Source organism: Anoplopoma fimbria, chromosome 18 (genome assembly GCF_027596085.1).
Source record: "Anoplopoma fimbria isolate UVic2021 breed Golden Eagle Sablefish chromosome 18, Afim_UVic_2022, whole genome shotgun sequence".
Taxonomy (NCBI): Eukaryota; Metazoa; Chordata; class Actinopteri; order Perciformes; family Anoplopomatidae; genus Anoplopoma; species Anoplopoma fimbria.
In genome coordinates, this window is record NC_072466.1 from 10,603,224 (window position 1) to 10,621,699 (window position 18,476).

An 18,476-nucleotide genomic window follows, 5' to 3' on the forward strand; every position below is an offset into this window, starting at 1 on the left:
GCATTTTTGACTGCACCTCTGAGCACATTGTTTTTGATTAGGCTTTGCTGGAGAAGTTGGAGTAAGTATGTGAACAACAAGGCCGAAACAAACTGGATTGATTTGTTTTAGACCTCCTGAAAAGCCTGGCTGTTAAAGAGGCTTTGGGCCTCGTTGCTCACAGTCTCACTACCAGCTTTCAGCTTTGACCTGGATTCCAGACGTTAGACTTCACAAATATTCACTTTTCAGCCAAGGGAATCCAGCCAAAGCCCCTTTACACACATGCACAGACACAAACCCTGCAGCTACGCCTTCTCAGGGAAGTAAGTGAGGTCTGTGCCAGGGCACCATGGGGTGTTGTGCGCCACTGTTCTCAGCAGAATTCCTGGAATTCCCGACATGTGCGGAGCATGTACTGTTGGTTGTGGGAGGGCTTTATCTCTGGGGCACTATATTCAGGCCCAGCAATAGAGAATGACAGTTCTTAGAAAAAAAAACTGGTCTGCAAGTCAGACAAAGATCATGAGTGTTATATAAATGTGTCATTATTTGTCTTTAAAACAATAAAATATATGTCCATTAAGGAAGGAAGGCTAATTGAGCATATAGCTTTTAAGATTTAGACAGTTATGGACTTATCATATATTAACCTTTGAGAAGCGTCACACAACATATCACTGTCACTTTATTACGGTGTTAGAGGGCAAACGATTTATTTATTTGTTTATTTAGTATTGTTGATTAATCCGAGATATCAATCTACATATGCAAGCATGTTTACATCTCTGCAAGCCCTAAGCCAGCATGCGGGTCTCCTCATACCTCGTGCGTGTGAAACTGTTCTTTGACTTCTTCCACATCATCTGACACCTCCTCCTGAATGTGTAGGGCATCCTCAGCCGACAGCAGCCAGGTCAGTACCTCCTCCAGCGTGGTCTGGTAGCTGTCTAGGTCCACTTCCAGCATGCTGCCCTCCATCTCCCCCTCTGTCAGGGTGCTGGGGGTCTCAGGCCGGGGGCTGCTGCCTGCTTCCTCCATCTGCACATTCTGTAAGACGTGAGTTTGGGATGACAGGTGTTTACATCTGAGGTTATCATTACTGTGATAATAGGAAAGGTATGATAGAAAAAGTCATATATTTCCTAGGCAGAAATCTCCATTTGTCTTTTCATTTAATTTTGATCAGAGCACATTAGTTGTTAAGTTTTAAAATAGAGCCAGATATCTAGGAGGGGCCAGTGTTAATCTGGAGCATGCAGATAAACCTGCTGTGCTCAGTTAATAAAAAAACAAAACAATTGCAGGCCTATTATAGGATGCTAGGAGGAGCCCTTTGAACGCTGGGCAGGGCAGTTCTCATTCTAGGAATAGCAGCAAGTTTATCCTGGGTAAAGCTGATTGTACAGTCAGATATGAATGGTGGAGGAGAAATAGCTTAAATTGCTTTAAGGACAAGAGGGAAAGAATGTTGGGAATGAAACAAAACTTAATTGTTCGGGAAAATAAACTTTGTTGTGTAATGACATTGGTCTCGTCAGCGCAGTGTCCTTCCATAACAACTTCCCTGAATACATTTCTAAATTTAACACCATAAAAAAGAGGCAGTTTATTTATTTCTTCAACACGATCTCACTGAATTAACAAACTATAAACAGCTTTCTATTTTCTGAAGGAAAGTTGGAAAAAGTGCGACAGGGCTCAAACAATCTGTCTGGAGCCGAAATAAAACAGGAGATAAAATCTTCGCAGCCGGAGCCGTGCCAAGCCAAAGATGACAGAAAAGCTAATGGGTGTGTAGAGACTGGTACAGTAACAAGTCAAGTGGACCTTTTGTTTTGAGGCTGAAATTACACAACAGTAATGTCTGTGTAACGAACTCAGAAAAAGGTCACCTGCTGAAAGTATTTGATGACCTTTTGGATATTTTGGAGTAAGTCACAAAAATACTGTAAGTCCCTATGTTAGACGAGTTAAGGCTGGCAGAGTTAACGTAACTACCATAGGAAAGACAAGGGCGAGAGAGAGAGAGAGAGAGAGAGAGAGAGAGAGAAAGAGAGAGAGAGAGAGCTGCAGCCTTGCTCTATTTATTGACTTGAATGGCTGTAAAATAGCTGTGGTCTGGCTCAACAGAACCCTTTATTATCCCTGCATTCATCATGTTTGCAGTTGTGGTTCTGGATCATGCAATGCATCGTCATGCATACGTCAATACACTTATCATCAGTGATATTCCAACCGTGAAGGTAACACGATAAAATGTTGTTAGATCTCAAGCTGTCATTATTGAAAACAATCATTATCTAAAATCATTATTAAGAACTCCACAAAAATGTCATGAACCCGTAGCATGAACATCAGGGGGGGAAGAAAACTGAGTTATCAGAAACAAAGAGCCTTTATTTTTTTCCTCCACTCTCACTACCAGCAGCATTACGCATCACTTCCTATGGAGAGAGGAACTGTGCCAGGAAAGTAAACCCCTTCTTGGACCAATCAGGACACTATTTAAAAATACTTTTCCAGCACTCCTTCCAGTACGTATGAAGTATATGCCCATGGGCATTAAAAACTTAAGAGGTGGTTTCTGGAATTTTCTGACTTCTGACTAAAAACCTCAGAAATACCCACACCAGGGGTGTATACATACAGGGGCGCAGTTTGATCTGCTATAGTTACTTATGACAAGTTAGTCAAACAGCATGAAAGTCAGACTGAATCGAGGTGTAGAAATAGGACACTCTGAAATGTTGAACATTGAACAGTATCAGTGTTTGCATGTAAAGCCACCTACCCACCAGAACACAGGCATCTTTAATGCTCAAATATCCTTCCCTGTCAAATCTCTGCACACACTCCCATTCTCACCAATTTATTCCCTCATTTCCTCCCCCCCCTTTTACAGCTCTGTGTTTCCAGCAGCATGCAGTTCGGTCTGTTGGCTAATGTCAGAGGGGTGAGTCATGGCTCTGCTCCCTATTTGCCTACGCCTGCTGTGCTTTTCATGAGCAGTGCTGGAGAGAATGAAGGAGATGGCTTTTTTCAGGGTGGGAGTGACTCACTCTATCTGGCAACACACAATGAGACACTTTACAATATTCCTCATGCTTGCACATAACGGCGTCTGTGGCCTTCAGACTGAATGTTATCAGAAACACAACACAGCAGCAAAGGTTAAAGCAGTTAAGGGTTACATTTTTTTTTGCGCCTTCAGCTTTTCAGTTGTTGAAGCTGACGTTAAGGAGCTGAACTCTCATCCCTCTGTTCATTGAAGGAGTTAACAGTTTGTTCCCACAGGCACAGACAAGGGGGGTTCAGACAGGCAGCCACTGGGGAGCACTGTGTCACTATTGAAATAACTAAACGATGGGGATAAAGGAGATAGCTCACTGTTGTGTTTATTTCTTAAGGGGTGTATTGATACACAAAATTATCATAAACAGGTTGGGGTAGGACATCCACTATGCTTATTACAATAGAGTCCTATGAACCAATTAGTTACAGGCTAGTATTGTACAATCTATGTGCTGTTCATCTTATACTACATATTGGCATTTGCAGAACATAGATCCAAATATTCAAGTCCAATAAAGTCAGTTTTGGCAGGGTGTCAGATGTTCGACTGTTTGCTAAAGCATGATAGTGATGTTAGCCCAGCTCACATGAAACATAGCTAGCATCAATCGTTATATCACGTATGAGGGTGCACAGTTAAAATAAAAACTTTTCCAATATCAATTAGATCCCCTCATAAACTATCCTATTGACCTTTTGAATATCAGCTCTATGGTAAACACAAGTTTATGACACGTATTGTTCAGTAAGAACACTTTTATCATTTTTTAGGCATCAATGCAATCGGCAGAAGTTAAAAGACGTAATGCTATAATAATTAACTATACCACGGTCACATGACCTCACATCAACAGCCCTTGACCTAGGTTTTGTGTATCAAGAACCAGTTCTGATTCCAGTTCTAAATTCCTGAAGTTTGGTCTCAATGTGCTTTTGTCTACATTTCTGGTTACCAGCTGTGGATTTTTGAAGTTTGGACACAAGAGTTCTTCCCACTTTGCCTGGGCTGGTGGTGCTTTCTGCAAGCCGATATCGTACACTACTGTATCATATCACATGAAGTACAAACATACTGTATGTGTGTTTTACCTTAGCACTGAGGCCTGGACCTGAGTCATCAGACCCCACTTTGTATTTGCGTGGGAGGGTCTCCACTTCTCTGATTGCCTCCATGCTCACGTCTTTGGGCAGCACGGCGAACAGCGATGTTACGTACATGATGATGGACTTCTTATCTGGTAGCTGCACTGCCACATCTGAGAGAGAACAGACAAGAAGGTGGGAGGGAGGTGCATGTAAGGGCAGACAGATCAGAGATAGAATTTAAGCATTGGAAGCAGGAGGAGGAGAGTCGGGGATAGAGAAGGTGGAAATTGCATGTGGAGAAAAGCAGCATGGTAGATGAAGTGAGGTAACAGTTAAGGGTGACAAGAGGAGATTAGATGGGAAGGAAGGTGAGAGAGGAGAGAAAAAGGGCCTGAGGCAAGTTATACTAATTAAACAAGGCTTTGACACAGGTCAGGTGCGACTACCTCATGACATGACATAACAAGAAGTGTCAAAACATAGACAGCTCAAGTTCTAGCACAATGAGGATCTTCAGGTGCTCCAATACTGTAAAAAACATTCTGTACAAAAGCAGCTTCTTACAAATATTCAGCCAAAGACAACCCCAAGGTATTTGCTCCACCGTGAGTGTATCCAACAGCTGGCAGGACATGAAGGCGGGCTCCATGAACACAGACCATGTTTTAATATGCGGGAATTTTGGACAGTAAAATGTAAGTCATTCCATATCCAACTAATCTTTGGGATTACTATAAAAGGTAGTTGGTAGGTGCCTTTTCTTTTGTAAGCATTTTTTTCAAAATTTCAGAAAAGCTTTCTGCAGTTATTCTTGTCCAAATAATTACAGTTGGTGTACAATGTGGTTTAAAGTGTTTAAAACTGCTCAGAAAGGCCGTACCTTCGGCATCCAGTAGCCTCTCAATAGCCAGCTGGTCTTTGGCTACAGTGAAGGCATGGTCCAGTCTCTCCACAGGGCTCAGTTTGACCACCTGATTCCAGCTGAATGCATTTGGCCTGAAGACACAAAGAACGTGGGATTGAAAGCAGCAACATGGAGACTGTAACTATAAAATACATACATCATATCCGCATAAATATGTACATCTGCAAAGCGCTGGTGCTGTTGGAGGGAAGGTGAATCTCAATGACACATTGAGCAGAATATATCTCATTCATTGGTTTTTAAGAACACAGCTTCTGTTTGACATGCACTTATGTAAGAATTGTGTTTTGTACATACCAACAATGTTATTACTCAGGGAGTGGAGGTTTCTAGATAACTAGAAATTTGGACTAAAATTACCTTTTCCTGAGCATAAACTTTGTGCAGAAAAAAACGGAACAAATATTTGGAACATATAATCTGTTACAGAAAAGACTCTTCCCTTAGTTGTGCGGGGGGGGGGGCGACTTGTGTTGAGGCTAGTCGGGTGTGGAATGTGTGTGTTCAGTGATCCACCTAAACCCCGGCCCAGATCTAAACCAACACTGGCCTTTCTCACAGCTCACAGGCCTGTGAGTGGGTGCGTGCGTGCGCGTCACTAGTAAAGACAAGGGGTTACAGAAAGCGGGGAAAACAGCCTTAACGCGTCTCCCGCTCTCTTTCCTTTCACACATGGCAGCGTACACACATACACCAAGCGTGTGTAAACAGCGGCATGGCAGGCGTAAACAGAGCAAGTCAAGCGGTGTACACACACCCGGCAGGCGCTGACCTGTCAACCTGACCTCCTGCCACTTAGCCTGGGTATCCTCACAAACTCTCCCTCTCTCACACAGAGAAAGCTTTCTACATAGCGGCCATTCTCAAATTCCACGCATTGGTTTCCTGAAGGTATTTGAAGGTCCTGGTCTGGGCTCCGGATGATTTACATTCAGAGAGGGCATATGTCGAATATGCAATGGACAAGTTAACGCGGAAAATTCCTCCAACAGCAATAAATATCACAACATGGCACAAAAGAAGATACGGTTAAAGAAGTGCAAGAGGTTTATACAATTCACACTAAATGTACCGAAATACAAAGACATAAATGAACAGAGAATATTGTCCATTTCATCAGATCACTGCAGTAAAATGTTTGTTAACATGACCCCATTTTGCGCTCCAGCAATCCCCAGAATCTATGATGTCTCCTCACCTGAAGTGATGTAGGATGCTGTTGAGAGCCAGGCCGTCAGCCCAGCTAGTGGTGAAGTTCAGCACATTGACTTCTGGGTATGAGCGGGTGCACTGACGTACCCAACTCAGTAGGATCTTCTCACTGTTGGTCTGCTGCAGGTTGGACATGATATCCTTCATGATGTCTTTCACCTACACAAACATGGAAAAACACATAATAATATGGGTGAATAAACAAGCGTCAAATGTGTTTTTGTTGATATGAAAAGTGATAATTATTCTAAATGATCATCTTACTAATGGCATGGCAGATTAGAGTATCATGTGACTGGCATAGATTTTCAAATTGTGTAAAATATACTTCATTGATCTGTGGTTATATGAAATAATGACAGGTTTGCCTAAAATAATGACAGCATGTAAAATTCATGGTGAATACAGGGACACGAGTGAAATGAAAGTTTACTAATAATAATTTAAAAACTAATATTTATACCCTTTTAATAAAATCTCTTGATGAACTATTTTCTTGTAAATGGCTGTTCTAAATTTCAGCAGGTCAAACTTACACAAAGCAATGGATGATAAGCATGTCTACATGCTTGGATGCACGTGTGCACATCAATACTGATTTTCCGTCATCTGTTTTTTTTAATCCCTCTGGATTAGTGAATTGTGAGTTTACCATCAGAGCAAACATTAATGAGCCTTTGTGTGTGTACGTGCAGGATGTGGGTGGAAAGAAAGCAACAGCACATGTGTGTCTACATGTGTGCTCACCTGCCAGTGAAGGATAATACTCCAGATGAGGCCCAAAGTCAGCTTGTGGTTCCCATCAACAATATCTGTCCCTCCTATGTTTACCAGATCAACCTGAAAACAATGATAGACGATGAGAGAGAGACTTGTTGAAAATAAATAACTAATAATACAAGCAATGGTACAAAGCTGGGTTCTAGGTGTAAAGTAGAAATGATTCCTGTTTTGAGCAGATTAGTTAGAAAGCCAACCCAGTTGCACACAATATAAAATCTTTTGTTTGCTGTAATCATAAAATCTGGGTACAGCACGAACCCTTACAGTAAAACACAAAGTAACATCTTCATTTCTTTATCAAGTGGTGTACTATTGCTTTAAATCTTAATGAGTGTCCAGACTGTTACAGCTGAAAGCTTCTGAACCATGCATTTTCACCACACAGTGGATTATACCACCCTAATTACACTCTTCCAATGGTACCTATAAAGTGTGTCTGCAGCCTTGTCAGACAAGAATCATAGAGGAGAAGCCAAGTGTGGACTGATTACATATAAATATTTTGGAGAGGATCAAGGCACATAGTGGAACATGAGGTCAAGTGTCTGGTCAAACTAAACAGTGACCTCTCTGTCTACGGCAGTGCTGACCTCTGACCCTTCAAGAGTGCCAATTAGCTCCATCCTGCAAAACTATCCCTTCTCTCTCTGTCACTCTTTTGTTCTGCGCCACACATACAGTTTGTTATACCTCTATGTGTGTGCATGTTTCTATCCCCAACTTCTAAACCAGGACATATTGCCCTGTGAACTCAAATTTTCCCAAAGATTTTAAATAAGCAAAAAAGATCAGCCAGCAGCGGAACATCACACACCTTTAACCTCTCATCATTTACGGCAAAGATGGAATAAATGACTGCAATAACACCCTACTTCCAGTTCTTTAGATGCAGCTTTAGAAACATGTTAAATGTGCAGTTATATTTCAACGGCAAGAACAAGACATCAAAGAGAACAAAGCACATTTCAATATTAAATATGGTTTCTATACTTTAAATAAGTGTTTTTATAATATATATATATATATATATATATATATATTTGTTTTTTTAAAATACTTTTATTAGACTTTAAAGGCTTGTGGAAACTCTGGCCTTCACTGCCAGCTCATAGTATCCGGCTCTTGCAGGAAAGAAACCAGTAGCAAACTCAGGCCTCTGTGACTTCCTATGAGCCTGACCTTCCCATTATTTCCCACCGCTAAGGTCAAGGCATTAAGACCAACTATTGTACACAGAGAGGAGGAGGGATGAGGGAGCGAAGGGGCGATGCAGAAAGAAAATACAAAACTCAGTGTACACAAAATGACACATTCAAAGAGGATGGAAATGTACAAATCTATGATAGTGTGAGACAATGGCAAATGTACCATAGCTTAAGCATTTGTGGATTTTCACTTCAACAAAACACAACAGCAGTTAAATTTACAGCTCATTATAGTTCCTTATTTCTGGCTGTACCATGCTAAAATAAAACCCTGCAGATTCTTTGACCTTAATAGCACCTGGTGAAAAACCACTGATGTACATGATTTGGCTAATATATCCGCCAGACAGCAGCTGTAACCACAAAGAAAAGCAGAAAACAGCAGATACTTACATTATTTTGATGCAGGACTTGAAGAACTTTGTTGACGTTGTTGAGAGCGTGCACTCTGGTTGAGCCTCTCTCTTTGGTCTGAGGAACAGGAAACGCAACACTGATCAGGTGACAGCATGTTCATTGCTATCATAGGGCTGCAGGAATATTTTGCCAGTTCATAAAATCTTCATAGCTACATAGAGTAGTTCTTAGAAAATTGAGTCTATGACACATTTATTTACTTATTTATTCACATTGTGAAAAAATGTGAGGCATTGCTGCACCAAGAAAAAGGAATGCCATCACTCAGCATAGTGTTTCTCTCCATACGTTAATCACACCCATTACCCTATCAGCAGTGTCCACAGGCCAACTTATGGAAAGAATGGCAGGATGAATGGCTGCCAACTGCAAATCCTTTTTAAGTCTCCACATAACTCAGTCACTCATTAGCACCCCATTATAGAATTAGTATTCTGGTAACAGAGAGATAGTGTGTGCACATGTATGTGCCTGCATATATTGCATGGAGACAGTTGGCACTTAGTGTGGCTGCAGGTGCTAGAAAGCCGACAGTTGTTGAAGGGGCCACACCGAGGGGGAAAAAAAAAGAAACGTGTGCTCATAAGTGCAGGGTTGGTCACTGAAGACATGGATGTGTGCGAGTTGGACATGGAAAAATATTATATCAATTTTGTTTATCAATATGTTTTATCTGTTTCTTTACCAACTCTTTTATAAGATAGTGTTTGTTGGGGAAAAGTATGAATTTATCCCCCTAACCTTCTGTTGAGCAAAGTCTTTGTGGAGAAAAAACTGAAATGGCTCCCTAAAAATAACATCCAAGCAGAAAATTCTACAATCAACAACTACACATCTACAATTGATTTAGATTTAAGGTTTAAGGTTAAGATAAAGCATTTGCTTGTACTGCCTTGAGTGGATGCAGCAGTCATGGTACAGCTACGAAAAAACCCTACACTGCTGTAATTCCATGCATGCACTGCCGAATAACTCATGCCCACAAAAAAACTTTGAAAAAGTAGAGGTAAACTAAAACAAGTGAAGCTAAATAAATCTCAGGGATCTTAGCTTCAAATGACAATTCCTTAATGATTTGTCGGTTACCATGTGAAAAAAAAGGTCTGAACACTTTTGAACAACAAACTCACCAGTACAGTGCCAGTGAGACCTTCCAGCAGGTCCAGCAGCTTCCTCCCATCCCTCAGGTCAGAGAACATATCCTTGATGGGTGTCTTCCCCGACTGATTGGAGAAAACAGCAGAACTGGTAAGGTTGCGTCTACAATGTGTAGCCTACACCAAGGACGAGAGCTGCATAGTGATGCTGCAGAAGAGAAACTAAAACCCACATGTGGCTGAAGCAATCAATAAACAAGCCAATAAACAATTGCACTGAGTTACTTTTTCTCCAAAGTTAAACTCAATTAGGAGAACTTTCTCTGTCAATATAGCACACGCAAAGGAGTTACTGCTTCAATTGACTATATTTACGATCAGCATTAATCGGACATACAGGTAAAAGCGAATCAACTATGTAATCGACTCAAGAAGGATATTAACAGTGACTATCAGATCGGCACTGAGAGGATATTTACATGTTAAAGCAGTGCAAGATTACCTGAGGCATAATGTTGCAACATGCATTTTCATAAAAAGGATTGTAATGAGTAATTCAACCAATGAAGGTCATAAACATGAAACACGAGCAACAAGATATTTTAACAGTTAAGTCTGGAGGTAATGAGAAAGCGTCAAAAATGGAAAAGATGAAGAGAAGTTTGGCAGAATATAACAAACGCTATCATCATAGCCTTTGACATTCAACACTTTGAATCTATCAAAAGCCAAAAATAGAAGACAGGGTAAAGCTTGTGGGTACATTTGTCTTTTCAATGCAACTTTTGTCATCCGATTGTACCAATCTGTCAAGTCTGTACGCTCCGAGATTGGATCTTTCTCGAATTGGGATCTGTTCAGCCAGACCACATACTGAGGTGGCCTGGCTCACATTGAGTTTGGATCTGAGAGAGGTGTGGACACCATGTATCCCTTGACTATCTGATCAGGCAGGTTTCAGAGAAGTGTTAAGTGCCGACACATATATACGGACACAGCTGAGATCAGATCTGGCGCATCCGATCACAAAAGTCGCATTGAAGAGACAAGGGTAACCACTTCATGAGAGCATTTAAGAGCCTCAGAGATGTCTGGAGAGTTTACAAAAATCAACAAAGCATATTTAACACAACTGTGAATGGTGTGCTTATGAGAGTGATGAGGCAGGAAAAACAGGACCAACACGTAAAGTCATTAGGGCTCTGAAGGAAACTGTTGCTAGGTAGAGTAATGGACTAACACATGCATTAAAACTATATAAAGTTTAGTTCATTGTTCTGAACATTTGCGATTAAGGTTTGTGCTTAATTTTACCACATACAGATGAGGTATATTGAAGTAAATAATATAAGAGTAAGAACAACATTTACAGATTGGAAGGTTAACATTTCAACAGTTCAGTCTACTACCCTGCTAGCAGATGAAGCTCTTTTAAAATCAGTAACTCAGCTTAATGGGATTCTTTCTGAATACATTAGCATTTCTGTTTTAAGCAGTGCAGTTAAAGTTTGGCATTCACTTGAACTGGTTCACAGTCTTTCACGTTACCTTGGAGAACTGTGCATTTATCCATTTGGTGAATGTTTTCTTCTGTACTGCATCATGTTCATCTGTGGAAGACAAAGAAGACGGGTTGTTAGAAAGGTGGTTAATAGACAGGTGGTTTAAAAAACTGGACATCAACGGAAGGTACAGCTGTAACAGTCTTATGACGACAGCAGAGAACATTGTGAGCACTCAAAGTCCATTTCCACACGTTAATTTCAGGAAGCCACTGGCCAAATTCACTCTCACACTGACATGCTGGTTAAAGGTAATTGTAGCTGGAGGCTTAAAAGCATCACGGCTTAAAAGCATCGTGATCAATGTAGCTGGAAAACCAAATAAATTCTAGCAACACTATGTGGGCAAGAGGGGTATTTGATTATTTTTAGAAAATGTCAAAAGGTGTGCCGTGTCAGTAAAGGTAACACAGCAGGTTGAACAGAAAAATACTATCTGCATCTGTGCACAAGTCCTTGCCCATTTATAATGTTCCCCTGGTCTCTGACTCCAAATGGACAAATATTTCACATTCTCTTCCTGCTTGACTCCCTCCCTGCTGCTCCTGCTTCATTCTCTCCAACATGGCTCTCAAATAAGGCCTCATTGTGTGTCAGGCAGAGGGTCAGCTGCTTTGATGTGCCTGGGCGATGGATGGCTTCTGTAATAGATCAGAGTAGCCCCCTATAAAGCCTTGGACTTGACTTAGAAATTTCCACTTTGTCCAAAATTAAAAAGAAAATGGAAGGAAATTATCCATTAAGTTATAAAGGCTATATTTATTTATTTATAATATATTTTAGCTTGCGACATATCAGAGAAAATTGGACAAATTTACATGTTAAGATGAATGGGTTACAATCATAACTGAAGTTAAGAACTGTGAGTAGAAAACCTTCATAGAGGAGGCCTCTGCAGGTGTTCTGTACAGTGTAGATCCGTGACAAATAAAGGGGAAAATCATTTTCACAATGATGAGACAATTAATCAATGAACACTAAATTATTAGGACTAATTTGTAAAGTAATGATTCAAAACATGTACTGATAACAGCTGCTCAAGTGTGAGGATTTCATTTTTTATTTTTTTTTTTTTTTAACTGTACAGACAAAATAAGCAATTGCAAGTCTTCACTTTGGACTAGGAATGATCCTATCTGTCAGATCAGTATCAGCCGCACTGTAACAAATATACTTTTTTCGGTTTTGCTCCATTAATTTGCTAGTCCTGCTAAGCTACTGCGTTTACTCACCACTTAGTGCAGGTGGGTAAATGAATTACAATGTAAAGGTCATGGTAAGTGTTATTAATAAAGTTGCAGCCGTATGTTACATAGGAATAATCCAAATGATTTCCTTGCAGCAAGAAAGTATTATACTGATTTAGAATCGGTAAAAAGGGGGCTCGGTACCGGATTGGCATTTGTATATCAGCACTTTTGTATCAGCCAGTTCCCTCAGTTTAGGAATTGGAAAAAGTCGAACAGGTGCATAAACAATTTGGAGGAGCATTCGTCATCATTTGACAATTCATATGCTTAACAAATGACTGGAAACAAATTCAAAAGTATCATTCTGAAAATATCACTTAAAGGCCATAATCATTTAGAGGCCATGGATGGAATTTCTATTGCGCAGTCATGTAATCAACAGTCAGAAGATGAAGAGTGGTGGATCATTGAACTTTAGGCTAGAACATCAAATCACTGCAGACAAATATGACATTCCTCAACAAAGTTTAGAAGCCGTATGAACTTTCACAGTTAAATGCAGGACAGCGTCAACGATAGAGTTGTACACCTGAGGGAACGAGTGTTATCTGTTATTGTGTCAGAAAACCTCAGATAAATCAGTATGTCAGCCTGCCATGTTCTGCAAGTGTAGCTTCCATCCTGTACTTTAACCTCCTAAATAATACTTTCGTTAAGTTGTCATTCTACACCTGAGTGAGTCAAAAAGAAAAGCATTTGTTTCTGCCTCTGAGCACCAGGTCCAAGACTAAATTCTAGGGGGGGATACGTGCAAAAGACCATGTGTGTGAGCATTAAACTGCCACTGTCATTCAACTAGCCGCTGTGTAAAGCACCATGAACTGAACAAAAGGTCAAAGGTTATGATCACCAGCCCCAATAGTCGTCGGCTTCTTTGTTTGGGGTGTGTGGAGTGTGTGTTGTGAGTGTGTGTTGTGTGTGTGTGCATGTGTGTGTGCGTGCCCAGCCGCTGGCTAGGTGAGAAGGGGCATAAAAACAAGAATGTACTGCAAACAGAGGCCCGAGGTGGGGGTGAGAGAGGTGAAGAGGTGAGAGGGTGAGATAAATGGTGGTGGCAGAGACGAGACTAGACTAGACTGGAGATGGGGTTTTTTTGGAACTATGAAGGGTCTACGTATGGAAAGGGGTAAATTTGTGATTTTGGGCTCGAACAAAAAAGACCTGACTTGAAGGAATTAGGGAAAAGACTAGACAGAGTTTCTTTATATACAGTTTATCATGAAATTCCATTCTTGAAGGATACTTTCAACCTTTGACTTAATTTAAAAAAAACTTTTTAGTTGTCAAACAATTATTCAATTATTCTTAATATCCAGTTTCACAGTATGAATAAATATGCATAAACGCATGACAATGTATGTGACGACTGAATAATCCTACATTATTCTAGTTTATGTGTGCAGTTCACAGTGGGAAATAGGCTCATGTCATTTCTCTAAATGATCTGAAATTCCATGAAGACCAGAGAAGATGATTGGGGCTCCGACAACAAGAATGTGAAGGGTGAGATATTTAGGTGGGAGCTAAAGCAGGAGAGACTAGATACTCGTATACACTTCCACTGTGTCCTCTTCTCTGGGCCATTGTCTTTAAAGGGCTTTGTACCGTAACGCTGTAAAAGGCCCTCCTTAGAGTACGTCAACCTATTTTTCGACTTAAATCTCAGGCAGCAACAATAAAAGCTAAAGAACTCTTTCCTAAGAGGTGAGGAAGAGAAAGAGGTGATAGCTAAAGGAGGTGATGAACAAAGAAGGTGATGGAGAAATGGATACAGGAGACAAAGGCGCTCATGGGGTCTTTGAAAAATAAAACGATAGCACGATTGACAAAAGGTGACACAACAGAGGGCCTGATAACTGTTTGCGATCAATCACGGCGGATAAGTTACAGGTGGAATGGTTCAACATGTCCTGACAGACACAGAGAGGGGAAGAATGAAAGACAGGCAGACAAAACAACATAAAGAGATAACAAGGAGAGAGAGAGAGAGAGAGAGAGAGACAGACACAAAGATAAAGAGAGGCAGCCAGGGGGAGAGAAAAATGCTGGCAAGAACATTAACAAAATAACTCACGAGGAGCAGGACAGGTATAGGACAAGCATGCTTTTCAACACAGTATACATTTTCCTGCGGAGGCCTCATGTCCTTATCAGCACCCTGTGGAGGGCCTCTGAGGCCCCGTGAGGAGAGGGTCCCTGTGGGCTCAGGTCTCCTGGGCCCTCCACCTTACCACCTTGACAGGACAATAAACTCGATTCATACACTGCTCCGCCTCAATCTGTCTGCTGCTCCTACTCACCACAGCACAGGAATGTCTTACTGGTAGACGGATCAAAGCAGCGATGGGGCTGTGTGTGCGATAGTGTCGAAGAGTGCTTGTGTGTGTGTGTGTGTGTGTGTGTGTGTGTGTGTGTGTGTGTGTGTGTGTGTGTGTGTGTGTGTGTGTGTGTGTGTGTGTGTGTGTGTGTGTGTGTGTGTGTGTGTGTGTGTATGTGTATGTATGTATGTATGTAAGAGAGTAAAAAGTAAAAACAAAATACCCTCACCGAGCAGAGTCTGTATAAACATCACTTACACACCATTACATATGTCCACTTACGTCTCTTTGCTTATGACCACACACAAGTACTTCGGCCATGGATGTTATACATACTACTTTACATGCTGACTTTCTTGATGACACTTACAGTTAGTTGTGAACAAACTGTCAAATCAGTTATGGTCGTAAATGTATGTGTGTGACCGGCATGTATTATGTGTGACTGTGCTGTTCACAGACACCTGCCTGGAAGCCATTTAAGCTTCAAAAATTCAAACTGATCGGGTTAGAGTGTCTAACATTACAAACTAAATATTCATTTAGTGTCCAGTACCTGTAAGTAAAGTCTAATCAGTTATGCTGAGGCAATGAAATACAAATGATTAGAGAGTCAACACTCATTACAAAACTACACAAGATGAGGTTTGTTTATGCAAAAACGCCCCCTTCCAAAGAGCTCAAATGCCAAAGGCATGCTGACAATTTGGGTTCCATTCAGAAAAAAAAAGAAAGAAAATCAACTCAACTCTACGTGCAAGTTTTATTACTATAGTCTCTTTTTGACCCTTAGCGATAAACAGTATTGTGCCGTGTCCAGTTAAATGATTTCACACAAATTCCTGGGTTTTTAACTAATAATTCACAATAATCCACTTCTGCTGCTGATTTAAGCCTGTCAACATATCATCTCGGCCTGGTGCATAAACCAAAGAAAGGCATCAATAGAAGTACTGGACAGATCCAATGGTTTATTCCTTTCAAAATAAATGATCTACATTCTAGTTATGTTAATTATTACTGAGGAAAAAGAACCATCTCCGATTTCAAGGTCCTACTAAAATAAAAAGTTTTAGCCTGGTCCTTTACAAGACAACTGGCAACAGTCGAGTATTGCTTGTACTGGAAACCAATCTTTATGGGTCACTTGGTCATATGATAAAGATATCCTATCGGTTAAGTGAGTCGTAGTGAACTAACTGCACTGGCACAGATAAGCAAAAGTTACAGGCATATTTATTTGCATAACAAGTGGTCAACCCCTGTCAAATAATCAGGCATCATATTTTACATTATTGAGGCAAACACACACGTGTGTAAGCATACGTCATGTACAGTGAATGTGCTGAGAAACAAATGTTTCTCTTCCTCAACAGCCAAACAGGAAGTAGTGATTACATCAGGAAGAGTAATCCCACCGCTGTCCTCTCACAGTTCACTGAGCACACACATGCTCTCAATATATTGTTATGTACACACTTGCACGCTCACACCACAACAGATCTGTTGGGTTCCCTTTCTAACAAAAGACGTATTCTCTTACTTATTGTCACATTCCGTTTGCAAAGCTTTCTGTTTTGTTCAAAAAGATGAATAAATGCAAAAACAGCCAGTGAAATAAATTCTGCAAACCCCCCAAATACATTGATTTATCAAAATGGCCCGGCTTCTCCCCATTTTCTTGACCCATTGTTTACCAAATAAGCAAGAATTGACTAAGGAGTTTGCAAATCATGAACCGTGAGTAAACCTTAAATTAGGACATAACCGGGCAATAAACACACGTTTTCTTCAGAGAAGCCAGATGGGAACACAGAACAGACACATAAAATATACAGCTCTAGTCTATTAGTATATCCCCCTCTCACAGGTGGAGAGAGCCTGTGACCACACAGCAGGGAGAAGGGGGAAACAGGGGGAGGCACTGAGGTGAAAATCAAACAAACCTTCAGGGTTTCCACGGCAGCATCACGCAGTAAACATGAGAGCTCAGAGATTAGACAAACAGAGATATTTACCAACTTTAGCCGCACCAGTGAGCAGCAATTACCTTCAGCTAAATTATTCTTGACAGCTAAATATTTTCCCAACCATTGATCCATAAAATCTTTAAAATGCATGTGTGGCCAGTGAAGGAATAACAGAGAAGCCATATGTTTAAACCACAGTATCGGCTGAAGTAACTGAAAGTTTAATAGGCAGAAAACCCACTGGGCTGTGTGTTTGAAAGTTTGCACAGTGTTGAAAGTCACTACAGCAAAAATAAACTTTTTGTGTTCATGCTTTACTGGGGTCATTGAAGAAGAAGCATTGAGGAAGGCTTATGTCTTGGCTATAAAAGGACTCTAAAGCAGAGGCTGCACTCATAAAAAAAAGTTTTCCATTGTGAACTTCACCTTGATGGGAGTTTAGAAGGAGGCTCAGCTGTTGGCTGTCCTGTCTCGTCTCTCAGTCCAGCACCACCGGCACCCTAGTGGAGGGCACTGATTCCTTAAGCTTTGTTTATACTGACGCTTTCCCTCCGCAGACGGCCCACGAGCGCTGAACGGAGGCTTTTTTACTCTATGCGCTGTATTATTCTCTAAAAAGGCCGAGGGCGCGCAAACATATGAACTTTGCGGAATCACAAAGACAACAAGTGTAACCCATCGTCATGCCCTTAGACTGTAGGTGTAACCGGCAAAATGCCATAAACCAACATTCACTATAGGGAGAAGGGATGGTAATTGTCTGTAAACTCATATTTCAAATTTATGGATTAATGTATTGCATTTTACAAGCCCTGTAGAAACACCTTAAGTATTACATGCATTAGAAAAAACCGATGGTTTGATATCCTGTAGACAATTTTATTTGGCTTGCAAAATATATACTCAAATGAAGATTTTTAACACTTTCTGTTTCTAAAGCATCAAAAAAGAATTGGCCTTCTTTGTACAGCCCCTAGACATGTTAAAAGTGTTTTATCACTTTAAACTTCACTTTTGACCAAAACCGCCGGAATCACTACTGCAAGTATAAACTAAGCTTAACCCAGGACACAAACACAGTCCTACAACAATCACACTGTTAGGCTTTCAAGTCAACCATTGCCCATCACTAAACCTAGAAGCGCTCTGACAAATTTCCCGCTTTTCCTCATATATTTTCAAATAAAAAAAACTCAATCCGTTTCACAGTTTGTTGGCAGCGATGTGTTTTATTTTGACGATGCCGATGAGAGGAATGCATAGAATTCCCATAATTTCCCCATGCATTCCTCCCTCCTCCCTCCAGTGGTCACTTGTCTAAGCTTGTCCCAGCTGGCACAGCCTTGTTGACACTCTTCCTTCGCAAAGATCTGGGAATTTGTAAGGAAAACACTTCTGAACGTCCAGAGAGATTAACCCATATCCCCACTTAGCAGCCTGAAAAAACATCTCTGTGGTGTGTGCGTGAGTGCATGCATTGGTGCAATTAGGGGTGATTAAGAATGGTGAGGTGAGGGGTGCTGATATTTAGTGATGTCGGAGCAGGTTGACTAACTGTAAGCAGTAAGCCAAGTCAGAGATACAACTTGAAGCTTGT

At 40.8% G+C, this 18,476-nt stretch overlaps 1 protein-coding gene across 2 annotated transcripts in view; it reads right to left on the reverse strand.

The window, feature by feature from the left end:
* The window catches only part of utrn (utrophin), a 173,805-nt gene that overhangs the window by 143,611 nt on the left and 11,718 nt on the right, over window positions 1-18,476 (reverse strand). Inside the window, exons 3-10 of one of the 2 annotated variants that reach the window (XM_054618782.1) lie at window positions 11,328-11,389; window positions 9,813-9,905; window positions 8,659-8,736; window positions 7,025-7,117; window positions 6,264-6,436; window positions 5,021-5,136; window positions 4,144-4,310; window positions 805-1,029 (exon numbers count right to left, since the gene is read on the reverse strand). In XM_054618782.1, coding sequence (XP_054474757.1) covers window positions 805-1,029; window positions 4,144-4,310; window positions 5,021-5,136; window positions 6,264-6,436; window positions 7,025-7,117; window positions 8,659-8,736; window positions 9,813-9,905; window positions 11,328-11,389 — 1,007 coding nt within the window. Of the gene's footprint in view, window positions 1-804; window positions 1,030-4,143; window positions 4,311-5,020; window positions 5,137-6,263; window positions 6,437-7,024; window positions 7,118-8,658; window positions 8,737-9,812; window positions 9,906-11,327; window positions 11,390-18,476 lie in introns of those variants that run through there. The other variant, XM_054618781.1, reaches the window with a different exon arrangement.